Below are 19,586 nucleotides of genomic sequence, written 5' to 3' on the forward strand. Positions count from 1 at the left end.
CCAGCCTTGCATCATCAAGGTCTTAGGTTCAAGTCTCCATTAATAAAAAAATAAGAACAAACAATGCAGAAAGGCTCAGAGCTTTCTGGTTTCCTTGTATTGAAGAAAAAGCTCGATTCAACAACAGTCACAAGGTTTATAAAGCAACTCCCAAATTTCCTGTGTGTCTGTGGTTTTGTTCTGAAGACACAGGTGAGGACTTAGGTAAGAGGGAGGGGATCTGCCTGGCTGGCTCCGCCCTGCTGGTTAGTGAGCTTTTAGAAAACTAATCAAAAGCTAAATGACTAGGATTGTGAAGAACATCCTTTTTGCCTTTAAGACTGTTGGAGACAGACTTGGGAGGGGCACTGTCTGTGGGAAGATCCAGGAAGAGGTTGGAATGATGTAAGAAAAGCTAGGAGGACAGACAGGCCTGGAGTGTGAGGGCAGAAGGCTCCGTGGCTGCCGTCAAGTCTGTGAGCACACACTGACTGGAGATCGGTTCCATGGTGGAATGCAGAAATTTTGGGAGTCAGATCCTACTTCAGTCTGGTTCTACTAAGATACGATGGCCTTTGGGACCACAGGGGACAGCACTGGCTCACATAAAAGGGAGGTGTTGGGCTTATGACTTGGGATCCTTCAAGACTTTTCTCTCCCACAGCAATCGTCTGCAGCAATAGGACTTGTTTCTTTCAGAATGCTCAGTGCCTGAATGACAGATATATATGTGCATCTGGGTCATTACACAGACCTAAAGAAAAGCTCATAATTCCTGCTAGTTTTAGCTCCAGTGACATGCCCTTTCTGCTCCCTCTGAGACAGGGGTTTTGTCTAGCTCAAGTTGACTTCAAAGTTGCCATGTAGCTCAAGTTGACCTCAAACTCAGTATATAGCCCAAACTCAGTAGATAGCCCAGTCTGACTTCAGAGTCACTGTATATAGGCTTGGCTAACCTCAGACTCATCCTGTAACTCAGGCTGCCTTCAAATCATGGAGCCCAAGCTGGCTTCAAATTCACTGTGTAGTTGAGTTTATCCTCAGACTTACTATGTAGCTCAGAGTAGCCTCCAATTAATAATTCTCTTAACCTCAGCCTCCTCGCAGATGCTAGCATTACAGGCATGTGCCACCATTCCAGTCCTAATTTGTTCTTCCTGAGTGTTCATGGAAACATACAACATGCTTATTGCCTGACAGATGGCACTCTGGAGTCCTAGGGATTCAAGCCCTGTCTGGCCTGCCAGTTTCTGCTTCTCTGTTCTCTACCTCAACTTGTGCCAGATACTAGGAATGAAAAAATAACAATAAAAAGCCCTCAAGTAGGCCTTGTAAGAGATGGCTCCACTGCTCGTGGCTGGTATCACAATGCAGAGTCCCACATTAGAATAGAGGACTGCAAGTAGCAAGGTCTGTCCTAGGATCACACTGAGTTGGGACCCTGCACTATTTGGTTTTTATGGGGTTTTTTGTTTTAATTTGTTTTGTTTTGTTTGTTTTTGTTTTTGTTTCTTGGGTGTACTCAGCCCAAGCAACTGAAGGGCCAGCTATTAGTGTATTATGGGTGGGAAATCACTTCTGAGAGCTGCATGGGCCCTGCTTCTCCACTCCAGCTAGACCTGCAGGTGGCCCTCCTCAGGCACCCTTCCCATAGGTACTTTCAGACCCTCCCACACCCCTCAGGATCAGATGGAGTGCGGAGCCCTCATCCACTAAAGCGGGTGGCCAGGGCAGAGTGTACAACGGCACCCAAACTCCTCGCTGCTCTCCCCAGTCCCTGGCTTAGCAAGTGACACTCAGCCACAGTGCCTGGCATTTTCCACTTTCAAGAAACCACAGCAAAGCTGTCCTGGTGGCTGATGAGGTCTGTATCTGACTCCACTTTCAAAATGTTCGCACCCTTTCTTATGTCTTTAAACTCACGCCAAACTTTATCAGTCTGCCCTCTGTAGAGAACCAACTTAAGATGCATCAGAAAGACAATATTATGTTTTACCATCGATTTTCCCGCTTTTCTAAGTGTGCTGGAGGGACCACCACAATCTTTCCTGGTAAAACCCATTGATCCTCCCCAACTTGAATACTACAAGTTCAATTTCACATTGAGGGAGTAAAAGGTCCCCAAAGGGACTCATAACCATTGATTTTGTGTCGGCCTGGACAAGCTCAAGTTTAAAATACAGCGATCCCGGCAGGTTACAAAAGCATGGTTCACCCAGCTACAAGAACCGCTTCCCTCACTGTTGGTTCTTCTGTCTTTCATTCTGCAGAGGTTACGATAAAAGCACTTAAGGAGAAAATCCGAGAATACGAGCAGACCCTGAAGAGTCAGGCTGAGACCATCGCTCTGGAGAAGGAGCAGAAGCTACAAAATGATTTTGCAGAGAAAGAGAGGTAAGTACAGCCTTCGAGTGCCATCACACGCCCAGCTCGGATAAACACTTCACTGTCAACTTTGACATCACATGACGGTTTGAAAACTGTACATGTGAAATCAGCCCAGGTTGTTGACAAAATCCCAAATGCTCCTACTGCAAAGTTTTGCTTACTAAAGGGCTCAGACAGAGCACAAGGGTAGAGTAACTGCCAGTAATCTTCCCCATGAGTGAGGTCTTGGGGGTCCTCAACACTGCCAGAAAAATTTGTTCAAAAATGACAGTGATCCTTGTTCCTTCGTTGTATAGTCCCCTGAGTGCAACTGAGGTGACAGGCAGAACATAGTGTTTGAGTCCTGCAGAGCGAGAACAAGGCATCTGTACGTTGAACACAAGCTGACAAATGGCAGCTGTACTTGAGCTGAGGCAGCAATGGACAGGTTCCCCCAAGACATGCCCCCTGCTGAAAAGCCTGGAACCCCATTTACAGTTATTGAATTTGATATTTATGTGTTACATAAGAAGAATTTTTTTTTTATTTTGCTTCTTTCTATTGCCCCAGTACCTCATAAAGTAAGGAACTGAGATCCCTAATCCAAAAATCTAAAATATTCTTGACATCTAAAATTGTAAATACTGAAAAAGTTAAGCGTACCCAGGGCTGAGGTAACTTAGGATGCATGCTTAGCATGTGCAGGGTGTGGTTTGCATCCCAGCACCAAAAGTAACAAAGAGTTCGGGCTTTTTAGAGCACTCCAAACCTGACATTTCCACACAGTGCCATCTACATAAATATACCAGAAGCCGAAAATCTCTGTCTGGCACAGTTTTGGTCCAGGCACTTCGGGTGAGGGACCCTCAGCCTGATCATAAGACACACTGAGGCTGCGTCTGCCAAGCAGCAGTTACGGCTTTCTAATGGCTTACTTTATTCCAGACTTTCTCCATAAAGGAGTAGTTTTCCACTAATGGAGCAATTTAATGAAAATCAGATTTCTTGTAAAAGCTATGAGGACTCCTAAGCTTGCTAGTTCTAACTATGCTAGTCAGATTTTTAAAAACTCTTTAGTTAAATTAAGATGTTAACTTTTAGCACTAGCATGAGGAAATGCACATACACTTTAACAGTAGGCACTAACAAGATTTACATTTTCAAGGAAGGAGTTAGGTTTGCTCATAGGGGTGAATGAGAGAGAGAGAGAGAGAGAGAGAGAGAGAGAGAGAGAGAGAGAGAGAGAGAGAGAGTGTGTGTGTGTGTGTGTGTGTGTAGACCAAAGGCCAGTGTTAGGTGTGGTTGTCTTCCTCTATCACTCTCTACCTTATTCTTTGAGACAGGGTCTCTTACAAAACCTAGAGCTTTCCAGTTCAGCTAAACCAATTGGTCAGGTCCTCAAGCTTGTGTGGACATCATGTAGCCATCTCCCAGTCCTGGCATGGGGTTTTGTTGTACTATTCGCCATTGATTTTTTTTTTTAGGTCACCAGAGTTCTAAGGATGGTTTCAAAAAGATCCCAGGAGCCAGGTACATGGGCACACACTTAGGATCCCAGTATTCCTAAGTCTCCATTCCTTTTAAGAATCATGAGTTCTACCAGGTGGTGGTGGTGCACGCCTTTAATCCCAGCACTTGGGAAGCAGAGGCAGGCAGATTTCTGAGTTTGAGGCCAGCCTGGTCTACAGAGTGAGTTCCAGGACAGCCAGGACTACACAGAGAAACCCTGTCTCAAAAAACAAAAAAACAAACAAACAAAAAAGAATCATGAATTCCTTTTATGTTTTTGTTTTGAGGCAAGAACTCACTATGTAACCTTGGCTAGTCTGGAACTCAATATATAAACCAGAATGACCTCAAACTCACAGAAATCTGCCTGGCAGCAAGTATTAGAATTAAAGGCATACACCATCACACCTAGGAGATCAGGAGTTCTAATCCACATAGGATTTAGAACAAGACCTTTCCTACAAAAGATAAACAAACAAAAATAAAAGATGTCAGGTGCCAAAGCTAAGGTAAGGCTCCCTGATAAAGGTCATGCTTAACTGCACGATGCCCCAGTCCCGTCTCTGCCACCTATATCAAAAGCAAGCAACTTTAAAAAAAAAAATTCTACTTACTTTTCCGTTGCTATAATAAAATATTATACCCAAAAACAACTTGAGGAAGTTTCTTTAGTCTTTTAGGTCACAGTTCATCACTGTGTGATGTCAGGGCAAAAACCTGGCACAGAAACAATAGAGGAATACTGCTTCCTTATCCATCCTGGATAGTGCCACCCATAGTGCACTGGGCTCTCTCGCATCAATTAATAATTAAGACACTCCCCACCCCTAACATGCCTGCCAGCCAGTCTGATCTAGGCAATTTCTCAATCAAGGTTTCCCTCTCAGGTGACTCTAGGCTGTGTCAAGTTGACAATTAAATCTAACTAGGACACCTCCCATTTCTCACAAAAGCTTCAGTGATGCTGACTTCATTGGCTCCATTTATAAAGAGGAAAAGCTAGGTGTGCTGCTGGTATATGCCTTTAATTCCAGGACCTGGGAAGCAGAGGCATTCAGATCTTAGGCCTCTGTGAATTTGGGACCAGCTTGGTCTGTGTGGCCAGTTCCAGATCAGAGATAGCTATACAGTTAGACCCCAATTCAAACAAAAACAAGTAAAAATAAACTAATAAATACGAGGAAAATAGGGTCAGGCGTGGTGACAGATGCCTTTAGACTTAGCTCTCAGAAGGCAGGGTAGGTAGATTTATGTGGGTTTGAGGCCAGCCTAGTCTACATAATGAGTTCCAGACCAGCCAGGGCTACATGGTGAGACCCTGTCTCAAAGAACAAAAGAAGGAAAATGAATGAATGTATTTGATGCACAGACCTAATGACCTGAGTTTGGTCAGTGGAACTCTCATGAGAATAGAAAGAGAGAACCAATTCCACAAAGTTATCTTCTGACTTCCCCATATGCAATACATGCATGCACATGTATGTGCACACACACACACACACCATATGTAACACACACGTGTATGCACACACACATACTAATAATTAAAATATTTTTTAAGAAGAAGGAAAATGGCTAGTATGGTGATGTACACTTATAATCCCAGCAACGTGGAGGTAGAGATAGAATCACCCACAACTTAGAGGGCAGCCTGGGCTATAGCATGATTTCCAAGTGTGGTCTCAAAAGGGAATATGAAAAGAAAGTAGTTTCTTGCTGTATTTCTGATTGTGGCAGGAAAATACAGCAGTCTAACCCCCACCCCACCCCCGAAAACTAGATACAGAAATATGGGCCATGTCTAACCATAACTCTTCCTATTTGTGGAAATTATAATTCAGTAAAATTCACAACAGCCTGGGTACACAATCAGTATGATAAAAGTGAAAAGTGTGGAATGTGAAGTTCCATATGTATGTTAGCAGAATGTTCCAGACTCTATCCCAGCACTGGGGAGGTAAAAGATCAGGAATTTAGTTCCATAGTGAGTTTGAGGCAGCTTAGGATACATGACACCCAATCTCAAAAAAAAAGAAAGAAAACAGAAAAGGCTGTCTGCAGTATGATTGATAACATGCATCTCCTGCCTCACACATTATCAAAGTATGGAAATAAACTGATATGGGTATGGGGCTGTGGTACTGTTAAATAAACTTCAATTTAGGTAAAAGAATGGACTCTATCAAGAGAATAACATTTAGGGAAAGGGGTAAGGCTAGGCCTTTATTAGCCATTCTTTGCATACTTTTACATGTGCAGGGGGAAAGAAAAACCAGATTGGAGCCAGGCATAGCGACTGTCCGTAATTCAGGACTAAGATAGGAGGATTGCCATGACTTTGAAGCTTGACTTTTATAGTGAATTCCAAGCTAGACTGCACTACAGAGTCTCAGAATTCTGCTTTAAGCTAGGGGTAGTGGTGCACACCTTTAATCTCAGCACTCAGGAGGCCGAGGCAGATCTCCATGAGTTCAAGGCCAGCCTGGTCTACATAGTGAGTTCCAGTATAACAGGGATACATAGGGAGACCTTGACTCAAAACAAAAATAGAAAATAAAAAAGAGAAAGAAAGAGGGAGAAAGAAAGAAAACTTGTCTAGGCTATGGTGGTGCACACCTTTAATCCCAGCACTCAGGAGGCAGAGGCAGGTGGATCTCCAAATTGGGGCCAGCCTGGTCAACAGATTGAGTTCCAGGAAAGCCAGGGCTACACAAAGAAACCTTGTCTCAAACAACAACAACAAAAACCCAAATCCTGATTTAAAGACTAAGATGTCTCGGTATATCAATCACTTGCTATACAAGTGTGAGCAACAAGGTTTGGATCTCCAGAACCCACGTAAAAGTGGTACAAGCTTAGCAGTGACTTAGAATTCCTGTGGTAAATTAGCCAGAATTGGTGAGCTGTGGGTTCAGTTAGATACCTTACCTCAATAAATAAGGTGGAGAGTGACCAAAGGAGATACTCAACCTATTTTAACTTTTGGCCTACACACACACACACACACACACACACACACACACACACACACAAGACTAAGCTGGAATTAGAATAATAATTCATTATATACAGAAAGAAAACTTTGATACATTTTTAGAACTGTTTTTGAAGTGAAAAAATCTAATTGTATCTGAAAAATTATGTCAACATGGCCATCCAAATTTTAAAACAAAGCTTAAAAAAAACAGTAATGATGTTTGTAAGATATCAACAAATAGAAAAAATATTTACATTGCATACATTAATAGGTGACTTTTTGTTTTTGATAATGTGTGAATTGGCACAAATGAGTACATGGACTGAAGAGTCCAGAATGGTGTGCCCGAGCCCCTGGAGCTGGAGTTACATGCAGCTATAAGGTGCCTGATAAGGGTGTTAGGAACCAACCTCAGGTCCTCGGGAAGAGCAATCTCTATTCTTTATCACTGAGCCCGTTTTCAAACTCAAATTTCCTTTTACATATATTCTTTCATTTCTGTGTGTACCTGTTTGAGCTTGCATGTACCATGTGCATGCAGTGCCTATGGAGGTCAGAAGAAGACACCGGATCCCTTAGAACTGGAGTTACAGGCAGTGCTGAGCTTGGTAATGTGGGTGTTTGGAACCAAACCCGGGTCTTTTTAAGAGTAGCCAGTGCCCTTAGCCACCAACCAAAGCTCTTATCTCCAAGGGGGAACCTTCTGTGTATGCACAGAGCTTTTTACAAATTAATTAAAAGAAAATAACAATTTTACTTGCCAGGCATGGTAGTTCATGCCAATAGTCCCATCACTCAGGATGTGTAGGCAGGAAGATGTGTAGTTCGTGACCAGCCTTGGCTACATTGGACCCTGTCCCAACAAGCAAACAATAACAAAATCTTCTGAGAGTTGGCAGAGTACAATATTTGAGCATACAAAGAGACAGCAATAAATATTGAGTTTGATTTTATCCAGTGTTGGCAGGGTTTACACAAACACATATTGGCAGGAGTTTAAATTAGAGGATTTTTAATTGAGGAGATCCTCAATATCTAGCTCCCCCCCCAAAAAAAAAAAAAAAGCCCCAAATTACATATAGCTTATAACCACTGAAATTGGTCTGTTAGAATTTTGTCCAACTGATTCACTGTTCAAATTAGGCAAAGCCATAGTTAAGGAAATGTTTAGCAGAAAGAAGCTAAACAGTCTTAGGTATCTGGCATTTTGGTTCAGTTGGCTTCTGAGGTTGAGGGGTATATTCTGGAGCAGAGCACCTCCAAGCACACTGAGAAAGGGAAGGCAAACTCAGAGCACACATGCACAGGAAAAGAAAGGGGATACTGCAGAGCCTCATGGCCCATGACCCAGCACACATGTGACAGAGGCAGGAGGATCTAGAGTTGGAAGCTAGCCTTGGCTACAGGGAGCCCCTTTCTCAACCCTCCCCTCCACAAAAGGGGAGAAAAGAAATTTATTTTGCATCATAGCATGTTATATTTTAATTTAATTTATATATACTGTTACATGTTATTTTACTTTGCACTGTTAACATTACTGTATACATGTATGTTACATGTTACTTGGTGGCACAGTGTTTGTCAGTCTGGTGTGTGCTAATGTACTGCGTATTACTTTGCCTGCCTCGTATGGCACATGATAGTCCACGTGTCCTGTAGTTACTTAGATACACTGTGTGCATTGCAGAACAGTACCTGGGAGCTCTGAGGAGTGGGGAAAGTAAAAAGACTGTCTTCCTATCCTCGTGTAAGTCTGTTTTTAAAACCATGGGAAGCCACCTTCTGTCCCAGCACTTGAGAGGCATAGGCATGTGAGTGAGTTCCAGGACAGCGGGGACTACTTACAGAGACTGTGTTTCAAAAACAAAACAACTCTTGGAGACTCAAGAGGTGGCTCGGTTGGTCTTAAAATGCTTGCTACACAAGCTTGAATGCCCCTGTAAAAGGAGCTACACACCTATAATTCCAGACCTGGGGAGTGGGAACAGGTGGATTGATTGCTAAGACACTCTCCCTAGCCAGTCTAGCCAAATCATTGAGCTCAGGATCCAGTGAGGGACGCTGTCTCAAAAAATAAGTGAAGAGACAATTGAGAAACACAGAGACATTGGCCTCTAGCTCCCACTCCAGTCCCCCTGTACCTCATACACATGTGTACACAGACACAAATGAGCAATACAATTTTTAAAGTGGGATTTTCTTAAGATTTGTTTTTCATTTTAATTTTGTGTATGAATATGTTTGTGTGGGTATGCCATGTGTGTACAGGTACCTGTGGAGGCCAGAAGAGGGCAGTAAACCCCTGGAGCTGCTACACCTGATGTGGGTGCTGGAGAATGAACTCTGGTCCTCTGTAAGAGCAAGAAGTCCTTTTAACCCCTGAGCCGTCTCTCCAGCATCAGCACATATCCCTTTTATAACAGATAGACACGAAAATATTAGCAAAGCTTTTCTATAGGTAACAGAAAGTTGGCTGTTATTATTTTTTAAGCTGTCATTTCTCCCTTTTTGTACCCCCAGGTTTATTGTGTTGAGCATATGTTATATTCATATGATATAAAAATAATGAACTTAATTTTAGATTTTTGTTTTTTTCTGCAGACACAGAGAAAAGCATGTTATTTCTTGGCTGGGGACTGCATTTGGAGACCATGGGAATAGTAAACTGCTTTCAGATATTCAGAATCCCCCTCCCCCACCCACTCTGGTAACATTTGTGTTCCACTTTAGAGGAAAGGACAGCTGTCACATCTGTTTAGGACATCCTTTATGCCAACAGATTCCTTTTCTGTGTCAGCAGAATGTAAATGTATCATTCTTCTCCCCAACTTCAGAAAACAATGCATGTGTGATGATGCTGGTTCGTTTCTTTTTAATATCCACCATCTCGGAACAAGTTCCATATAGGAGGACCTTCCACACCAGTTGCCACACATGTCAGATCCCAGGGGGTTCCCACCCCATGTTGTATAATATGCATTCACAGCATTGAGGTGCAGAGATTCAAACTGCATGGTGAGGCTGCCTCCAGCTGGGCCTTCCGGAGAAAAGAAGCAAGCTGATCAGTGGAGCTCAGGGCACACAGTCTATCTCAGTAGTCAAAACAAGATGACCAATTTGGCTTCATTGTCTCTCTTTTTCTAAATTCTTTTCAGAAAGCTGCAAGAGACACAGATGTCCACCACCTCAAAGCTGGAGGAAGCTGAGCACAAACTCCAGACTCTACAAACAGGTTCGATGCTCTCCATCCTATTTGCAGCCACATGGGAAGTGGGCAAGCATGGGCAGTCTCGTGGCCTGCTCCCAGCCCCTCTAGCCCCTCTGCTACCTGTTGTTCCTGGGGATCCTGCAGTTAGGAAGGAGCCTTGGAGCCCACACAATTGAAGCCTGTGGCCCAGGCTGTTCTACCTGGCTGCATTAGTCACTGCACTGATTGCTGAATCAGATGTGGGTGGCTCCCCTGCCTTTTCCCTGCCTGCCCCAGCTATCCTTCCTGTTCTTTCCAACAAACACTTCTAAATCACCAAACTGTCAAGAACTGACATCTCATTTGGAACAATAATGGGGGTGGGGGGACTTAGTTCTACCCGAAATGAAGTTAAGAACTTCAGTAACAGAACCTTTAAATTCTAAAAGATACCAAAAAAGGTTATACTAAAGTTTGCCTTTCTTTTTTTGTTTCCTTTTCTGAAAAGGAAGCAGCACAGTATCTTTAAATGTGGGGAGAAAAAGGAGACGACATCATGATCCAACTTAGAACACAAATGTTAGAGGGACAAAAAATAGTCACAAGCAGTTTAACTGTCAAATGAGTAAATGTCCAAAAACTGCAACCACCAAGCTATGTAGCTCAGCAATGGAGAAATTGCTTAGAATCCCCCAGTGAGGGGCTGGGGGCGTGGATCAGTGGTAGTGCCCCTGCCTAGAATCCCCCAGTGAGGGGCTGGGGGCGTGGCTCAGTGGTAGAGTACCTGCCTATCATGGACAAAACCTTTCGTTCAGTCTTCACATTACACATTCATGTGTGTATACCCATATGTCTATATACTGCTTGCTATATAAATATAGAACTTACAAATCCCAGAAAGTGAAGAAGCAGTCCAGTAGAAGAGTGAAGGAAGGAGCAGGCAGCTCCCAGAAGCAATGTACGTCAGATAGGGGAAGTGCTGATGGTTTTTAACAGTCAGATTTGTAGATAAACCATTGGAAAAAGATGATTTTTGCCTATCATACTGTCAGCTCTTTGAAAATAGCTCATGCCATCGATGCTGAGGTATAGGAACAGGACCACAAGCACTATGTGCATATGAACGGGAATTGCCTCTCAAGGCTGGCTGTGTGGTACGCAGGGATAAGCATGTTCAGTTCTTTACCCAGAAGCTTCCCTTCTGAGTATCTTAAAAGTAAAACTAACTGTTCTACCTGTGTCTTGACATGGAAAGACTTCTATTCTATACCAGTAAGGGAAAAGAGGAACCTCAGAAAATATTCTTACCATCACATTTATGGAGAGGGAGGGAGGGAGGGAGGGAGGGAGGGATGAGATGTGCCACGAGACAGTCTTGCTGTGGTGGTGTGAACATGAGAATGCTGATAAAGACTGGGGCTGTCCAGTCCCTCAATGAGAGGAGATTTCACATATAACCCAAGCTGGCCAGGAACTCATCCTCCCTCCTTCTTGGTGCCAAGGTGACAGACATGCACTACTATGTCTGGCTTTTCAGTTTTGCCAGTAAATCTAGTTGACAGTCCATAGATGTGTTTACCCCTACCATAGAGCATACTATTATAAAATAAACTTTTGGGTTTTTCATGTGTTTGTGTGTATATGCATATATGTGTGTGTATACATGAGTACAGGTGGCTACAGAGGCATCAGATCCCTTTAGAGCAGAATTATAGGCAGTTATGAATTGCTCAGCACAAGTGCTGGGAGCCAAACTTGGGTCCTCTGCAAGAGCTTAACCTCTGAACCATTTCTCCAGCCCACAGTAAACTTCTTTCTAGTGAGTACAGTATCTTAAAATAATGACTGAAACTATACTAAGAGCTGAGGAGGTCACTGAGAGCCATAGCACACAACCATAAGGGTCTGAGTACAACCTCCAGAGCCCATATGAAAAGCCACGTGTGGTGGCACATGCTTATAATCCCAGCATGGGAAGATCAAGACAGAAGGCTCCTTGGAGCTCACCTGCCTGCCAACCTGGCTCATTTGATGAGTTCCAGGCTAATGAGAGACACTGCTTCAAAAAAAATCCAAGGTGGATGGCATCTGAAGAACAACACTCAAGTTTGTCTTTTGGACTGCACAAACACATGCACACACAGATGTGGGCATACCTGTACATGAAACCTTTTGAAGTATTATCTAGAAATGCATAAACTAGTAGCAGAGTTACTTATGGTTGTGGTCAGTTACCATGCACACGATCTTACCTAGCTGATAGCACCCTGGCATTACCAGAGGCTTGCAAGTCATAAGATGGCCACACTGCCTGCAGGTGGTAGGGATTTTTCAACTCCACTGTAATTGTATGTGCCCTCCCTCATATACTGGTCTGTGATTAATGGAGACATGAGGTTTGCAACTGTATCTGCAGTTGTGTATAGAAATGGCTTTTGATCATAAAAGACATTTAAAAGCTGGAAGTCTGTACAGCAAACCATGGACAGTGGATCTCTGGTGAAGGAGGTGCTTCCAGAGATATGAGGCAGAGAGTGAAGGACATTTTCTTCTCCATTCTTTGTGTGCCTCTCATCTTTGTGGACTTTTCCCCTTTTACTTTGAGCAATTGGTGTCCCGACTGGGTTTGATGGCACACAACTGTAATCCCATCACTGGGGAATTGTACCCAGGGACATTCAGAATTAAGGCCAGCCCGAAGTTCATGAAACCACATCTTTGGAAAAGCAACCTAAAGAGATGGGGATATAGCTCAATTAGGAGTATCCATCACTCAAAAACCCCTGGATTTGAGACCTAGCATCTGGCAAAGCAAGCGTGGGGGTTAGGAGGATGGCGCACACCTGTAATCTGAGTACTGGGAGAGGCAAATAAGTCAGAAGTTCAGTGTCAGCTTTTACTATCTAGTGAGTTAAAGGCTAGCCTGAGCTACGTAGACCCTGTCTTAAAACAAACAAGATTGGTGTCTTATATCGTGGTTTCTATCCTTGCCTTTTAGCCCTGGAAAAAACTCGAACAGAATTATTTGACCTGAAAACCAAATATGATGAAGAAACTACTGCAAAGTAAGTGTCTGTGTGACATCATCCTCTGTTTTTTGCATTTGGTCAAGATGACCCGGCTGTTGCTAATCCACAGAAGATGGCTTATGAGATGCTCAACCTCCTGTCATGTCCCCAGGATACAATGTCAGCACAATAAGTCCCTTGCATCACATCCTTTCTCTCTGAAAATTCTCTTCCTCATTACAGAGAAGTCTAGTTGTGTGTGTGTGTGTGTGTCTGTGTATCTGTGTATCTGTGTGTGTGTGTGTCTGTGTGTGTGTGTGTGTCTGTGTATGTGTGTGTCTGTGTATGTGTGTGTGTATAAATGAGAGTACATACCACAGTGCACATGGAGAAGTCAGAGGACACCTTAGGGGAGTCAGTCCTTGATGAGCAGGGTCTCTCTTCTTGTTTTTAACCTGCTGTATACTCTAGGCTAGCTGGTCCGTAAACCTCTAGGTGATCTTCCTGTCTCCACCTCTTGTCTCACTGTAGAAGTGCCGGGATTACAGATGTGACCACATCTGGCTTTTTGTTTTATATTATTTTATTTTATGGGTTGAGAGTTTTCAGAGTGCATGTATGTGTGTGCATGCATGTATGTGGCTACAAACGCTCATGTGTGCACCTGGGTGTGGAAGTCAGAGGCTGGTGTCAGGGGTTTTCCTCAATGGTTTGCCACCCTGTGTGTTGATTCAAGGGCTCTCACTTGAACCCAGAACTCACACAGCCACTTGCTTTGGGGATATCCTGTCTTTGGCTCTCACTGCTGGGTCCAGGATTCGAGTGACTGCTAGGGCTCTGAATCAGTCCTCCTGCTTGCATGGCAAGTGCTTTACCCACTGAGCTACATTCCCAGACCTCCTTTCTGTGCTGTTCTGAGCAGAGGTTTCACTCTGCTACTTAGGCTGGTCTCAAACTCCTGCATTCAAGCATCTGCTTCTGAAGTAGCTGGGGCTGTAGCTGTGCTACTGTACCTGTGAGACTGGGACGAGATAGTGCTGTCGAGATGTGAGGGGCCACATCGGCCTCTTAGAAGACGTGCCGTGGTGGTTTTCAAGGTTGTGCCCACAGGTACAGTGGGCTGACGGACATGGAAAGTTTGAACTTCCGCTAGCCTGGACTACATCTTCATTCATCTGATTAGAAAGGAGTGAGAGGAGCTCAGAAGGCAGCTCGGACTGGGGAGGGAGAGACAGGCAGGTCCCTGGGGCTCCCTAGCCACCCAACTTATATGAATTGGTCCTCAGGACCCAGAGAGAGGGAGGGAGGGGGAAGGCGGGGAGGTAGTGAGAGCCTGACTTCAAAAATAAGTGATGTTCCTGAGGAATAGTACTCAAGTTTAACCTTTGGCCTCCACACCTATGTGCACATGCACAGACACTGCACACACATGCACATGTACACACACAGGACCAGGGTAGACTGGGAGTATAGTTCAGTTGAGAAACTGCTTCCCTCATATTCATGGAGCCCTGGATTCATCTGTATCGTCACATAAAACCAGGAAAGAGGGAGCAGAAGGATGAGGACTTCTGTTACCCCTGACTACAGAAGGAGTCTGAGATCAGCCTGAGCTACATGATAGCCTGTCTTAAAAAAAAGCAGAGAAACCAAGTGTGCTGGCACATACCTGTAAACTCTGTTTTGGGGAGGCTGAAGCAAAAGGATTGACTGAAGTTCTAGACCAGTCTAAGCTATTTAGCAAGACCCTCTCGCAAGCTAAATACAATAAATTGCTACCTCTCTGCATTCTCCTCCTCTCAGTTCTAGAAAGGACTGTCACCTCATTCTCTGCTTCAGGTGAAACTTCCTTCTATTTTATTGGACCTGACGTATTTTTATTCCTATGGATAAGTCTACACTGGGGAGAAATCTGTTCTGGGATGGTATAAAACAGCTCTAAAAGCTCAGACTACTTCAACATGTGCTGACAGAGACCCTGGGAAGGGAGTGAGAGACAGAAGAACGAAGGCTTTGGAGAAAAGGCTGCTGGGAGAGCGAGCTCTCTGTTCCCCATCCACACTGTGCCCTCCAGGGCCTCTCTTGTACAGGACATAAGAGCAGCTGCATTCCTGAGAGGCTGTGGAGTGTGTTGGAGTGTGTGGAGAACCAACCCTGCAAGGACTGTGAACACTCACAGCAGAACCCCATGTACATTTCCTGTCAATTTAGAGGATAGACACTGCTTGTTAGTCATTCAGACCACCAACCATCCCCATTTAAAAGGAAGCCACGGGGACTGGAGGATGTAACTCAGCTGATAGGGTACTTGTCCAGGATCCACAAGGCCCTGGGGATGATCTTCGAAACAGGTGTGGCAGCACACACCTCTAATCCCAACACTTGGGAGGTAGAGGCCAGGGAGGAGAGGAGTTAAAGGTCATTTTCAGCTATATTGTTAGAGGCCAATCTGGGCTACCCAAGACCGTTGCAGGGGTGGGGGTACAGGTCAAAGGCAACAAGGCCACTTGGAGCCCTCCACCCCCATCCCTAACTGCTGCTTTTGCAGTCATTTCAGCTGTGCGTCAGCTGGGACTGCTCGGCTGGCTGTGATAGGGACAGTGGCAGTAAAGTTTTCCATGTGTAGGCTTGAAGCAAAATGTAATTAGCCTTTATGCACAGAACAAGGCCCCATTGATGAGTACAGCTGGTCTTTGTTTGGTCCCATCGCTGAGAGTGGGAGGTAAAGTGTTCGTCTTCATGTTTATTAATGCAAGATTCCGTAGACAAATGGCAAGCACAGTTTAATATTTGTTGGAACACAGGGAGGCTTGCCAAACAGTTGTGTGAGCGGATTGCAGGCCCTCACATTATAACCATTGCTGGCTTAAATACATGGATTATTTCTGCTTTTTTTTTTTTTTTAATGTACCTCCTCCTCAAATGGTCACCCTGGAGTCCCATTCTCCCCATGTTCCATAGCAAATGCATATGTAGCACCTTAAGGACCTCAAAGTAACATCTTAGGAAGTCTGTCAACATGGATTTTGCCATTCTCACTGTTCGCTGGGATTGTCTTCAGCATGCAGTGGCTATCACCCTGAGAGGGGCCTGGCAGCTCACACTGCCACCCACTTCGCTCCACCTCTGTTGCATAGTAGTGCGCTTTTAAAAAACCTTTTGTGTGTGTGTGTGTGTGTACACTGTATTGTATTGTGCACATGTAGAGGTCAGAGGACAACTTGTAGAACCACTTCTCTCCTTCTACCATGTGGAGCCCAGGGATGGATCGCAGGTCACCAGGCTTATCCACCAAGCTCTCTGCCCACCCCTGGGCTTATTACTTCAGTCCCCCCACCCCATAGGTAGTTGTATAAGAAAGCAGGCTAAGCAAGCCAGTAAGCAGTTTCTTGTAGTATTGAAGATCAAACCCTTTTTCAGCACACTCTGAAAAAGACAGGGCTTCCTGTTAGTCATTAGCTGATTGCTCAGAGACCCCAAACTCTGATTTGCAGGCATGGGGACCTCTGTGCTCTAGCAGAGGACAAGAAGGCAAGAATTGAAAGAGGATGCCAGAGGCTCCCAGCATGACCGTCCCATGGGAAGTATGACGGGCATGCTGGTGAGTAGAGGTGGCAGCAGCCTGTATACAGAGGTTTCTGGACTACTACATGGTGGATTTTCAAATGTCACCACACTTGCTGTTTGTGGCAGTCATCGAGAAAGCCTATACTATGTTAACTACATGAATGAGACATGGACAGGCAGCACCCAAGCAGGCTGCTGCCTCCTCATTCAGCTCAAAGTAAAGTGCCGTTGCGTGCCTAGTGCCCGAGGAGTCCAGTAAGGAGCATCAAATCCTCCGCCACTAGAGACACAAAAGGCTGTTTGCTGCCATTTGTCTACTGGGAACTGAGCCTGGGTCCTCTGGAAGAGCTCTCAGTGCTTTTAACTGCGAGCCATCTCTCTAGCTGCCACATCTCCCTTGTGTTTGCTTGTTTGTTTATTATCAGTCATACTCTGAGACAGGGTCTCACTGAGTAGCCTTGGCTAGTTTGGAACTTATTATGTAAACCAGGTCTTAAACTTGTGAAGATCCACCTAACAGATTTGCCTCTGTCTCCTGAATGCTGGGATTAAAAACAAATATATACTGCACATCCAGCCCATTACAGGTGAGGAGGCATCTCATTCTGTAGCCCAGGCTGGCTCTGAACTTTATGTAGCCAAGGCTGGCTGTGATCCTCCTTATACATAAACCTCAGTAAATTTAGAAAGACCAAAGAGCCATATCCTGAAACCTCAGCAGCACTCTCTCCCTGTCACTTTAAGAATGTCATTGTTCTTTCTCATGAGTCATCAGTTTCCAGTATGAGTTGCTGCAATTATCTTGGTTGTATTAGTTTCCCTAAAAACAGAAGCAAATCCTGTCTGATTTTTGAGGTTTGGGCCTGAATAAATTGTTCAGTGGGACCTGTCTTATTTCCAGAGACATTAGTGCATTTGGTAGGATTCCATCCTTGCCTAAGGGTCTGCTTCACATCTAAAATTCAGTGTCACTGAGTCTCCATGGGGTTTTTCTGTTTAATCTCCTGGAGTGGGACTAGAAATAAGAGGTTGGTTTCTTGTGTCCAAACCCAGTAGACACTTGATTATTACTGTGTGTGTTTGTGTGTGTGTGCAAGCCATGCCTGTGTGTAAAGATGCACATGTGTAGGTGCACACAGAGGTTAGAAAACAACCTGTCTTTCCTCAGGTGACCACCCCACACACACTATACTATTACACTGTAATAGTCCTTTTTTCCAGACAATGCCTTTTAATATCCTGGAACTCACCCTGTGAGCTGGACTATCTGGACTACAGGATGAGCCTCTGTCTGCCTGCCCAGAGCTAGGAATTCAAGTGTACACCACCAGGCCCAGCTTTTTCTTATCATGGGTTCTGGGTATTTTACCTTCTCCTTATATTGGAACAGCAAGCTCTTTACCAACTGAAGCATCTCCCCAGCCCTTGAACTCTATCTGCAGTTTGAAATTTGAATTAGTTGCCATTTAGGTGCTGGTATGTATTATGGGGATTAAAAGTTGCACATTCAAAGTATTCCAGAGCTGTTAACATCTTAATAAACGTGTCCCTTGAGGTTTACTGTGGAAGCCAGGTTGTGAACACCGTTAATCTCAGTACTCTGAATACAGAGGCTAAGGGGTCTCCATGAGTTCAAGGTCAGCTTGGTCTACATAGGAGTTCTAGGATGTTGAGGAATGTTTCCAGGATATCTCTAGGATAGCCAGGGCTACATAGAGAGACCTTGTTTCAAAAGCCAGTTACTTCATGCACAATGGTGTCCGGTAGTTGTATAAGAAGGCAGGCTAAGCAAGCCAGTAAGCAGTACTCCTCAGTGGTTTCTGCTTCAGTTCCTGCCTTGAGATCCAGCCCTGACTCCCTACAGAATGGACTATATGCTGTGAAATGAAACAAACCCTTTCCTTGTCAAGTTGCTCTTGGTCACAGTAACAGAGAAACAAAAGCTAATATAGTCAGTAACCCCACAATAACTATAATTTATGTGTAGAAATGCCATATTTATGCAGGTCCCATGTTTTAAAGTGTGAACAATTCATTCAGTGTGTGGGCCCTTGCTAGCTCACTGTGACTGATTCTGTAGTGGCAGGAAGCATGCAGAAGACCCAGTATTCAGTGTCCAGGTGATCTCCAAATGCATCTGTCCTGGAGAATTCAGCTCTTCCAGGCTGGTTACATTAATTCAAGAGAGATACTGGAGAGTTGGACACACACCAAGGACAAGAAGGGCCCTCATTCTAAGATAGCTTGTAAGAAACTTTGTAGGCGCATGCATGCGTATTCATGCATGCTTATGGAGTCAGAGGACTACCTCAGTTGTTCCTCAAAATTGAACACATTGGTTTTTGCGACAGGGTCTCTCAGTGGCCTGGAACTTGTCAGCAAGCTCTAGGAATCCACCGTCTACATCTCCCCCTCACTTAAGAAACTTTTAGGAAGCAGAATGAAATGTTTCCTATAGGGAAGCCAGAGCAGAGCCAGATAACTGAGCTCATTGTTTTCCTTCACGGCTTGTTTGCCCTTTCATTCTCTTCCTAAGGTGCTAGATGTTGAGGAATGTCTCCATTTGCCAGAAAGACAGTGGGGTGTCTCATATTTCCCCCGCCAGACCGCCAGTTCTGAAGCGAGCCTGCAGAATGAATTTTTAATGCTGAACGTTATGGCATCGCTCCTGCAGCCGCCGCATTGCTCTCCTGAGCCTACAGATTTAATGCTCGGATAAGCAGAGTGAGGACTTAGGGGCACTCCACACAGTGAGAATTAACCCCCCAACAACCACACTGGTGCCCTCCTATCTACAGAAAGATAATCCTAAGGAGTCGGAAGGGAAAATTAAAACTCTGTAGTGTTCAGAACGTTCTCCAAACAGCCTGGAGCACAGAGTAGGGCATAGTCTCCGAATTTCATCAGACAGTGTGTATTTTTACCTTTTCACTTTTTAAACTGTGACTGTTCTTACTTGGAGGTATTTCTGTGATCTTTCCACCCTTAAAAA

The 19,586-nt window shown here is 44.4% G+C and overlaps 1 protein-coding gene across 4 annotated transcripts in view; it reads left to right on the top strand.

Moving 5' to 3' along the window:
* Cux1 (cut like homeobox 1) overlaps positions 1-19,586 on the top strand; it is a 289,376-nt gene that overhangs the window by 166,232 nt on the left and 103,558 nt on the right. For all 4 annotated transcript variants that reach the window (XM_028766044.1, XM_028766045.1, XM_028766042.1 and 1 more), the window contains exons 6-8: positions 2,250-2,373; positions 9,988-10,064; positions 13,018-13,084. In XM_028766044.1, the coding sequence (XP_028621877.1) occupies positions 2,250-2,373; positions 9,988-10,064; positions 13,018-13,084 (268 nt within the window). The remainder of the gene's footprint in view (positions 1-2,249; positions 2,374-9,987; positions 10,065-13,017; positions 13,085-19,586) is intronic.

This window comes from Grammomys surdaster, unplaced genomic scaffold (genome assembly GCF_004785775.1).
Source record: "Grammomys surdaster isolate TR1022 unplaced genomic scaffold, NIH_TR_1.0 166, whole genome shotgun sequence".
Lineage (NCBI taxonomy): Eukaryota > Metazoa > Chordata > Mammalia > Rodentia > Muridae > Grammomys > Grammomys surdaster.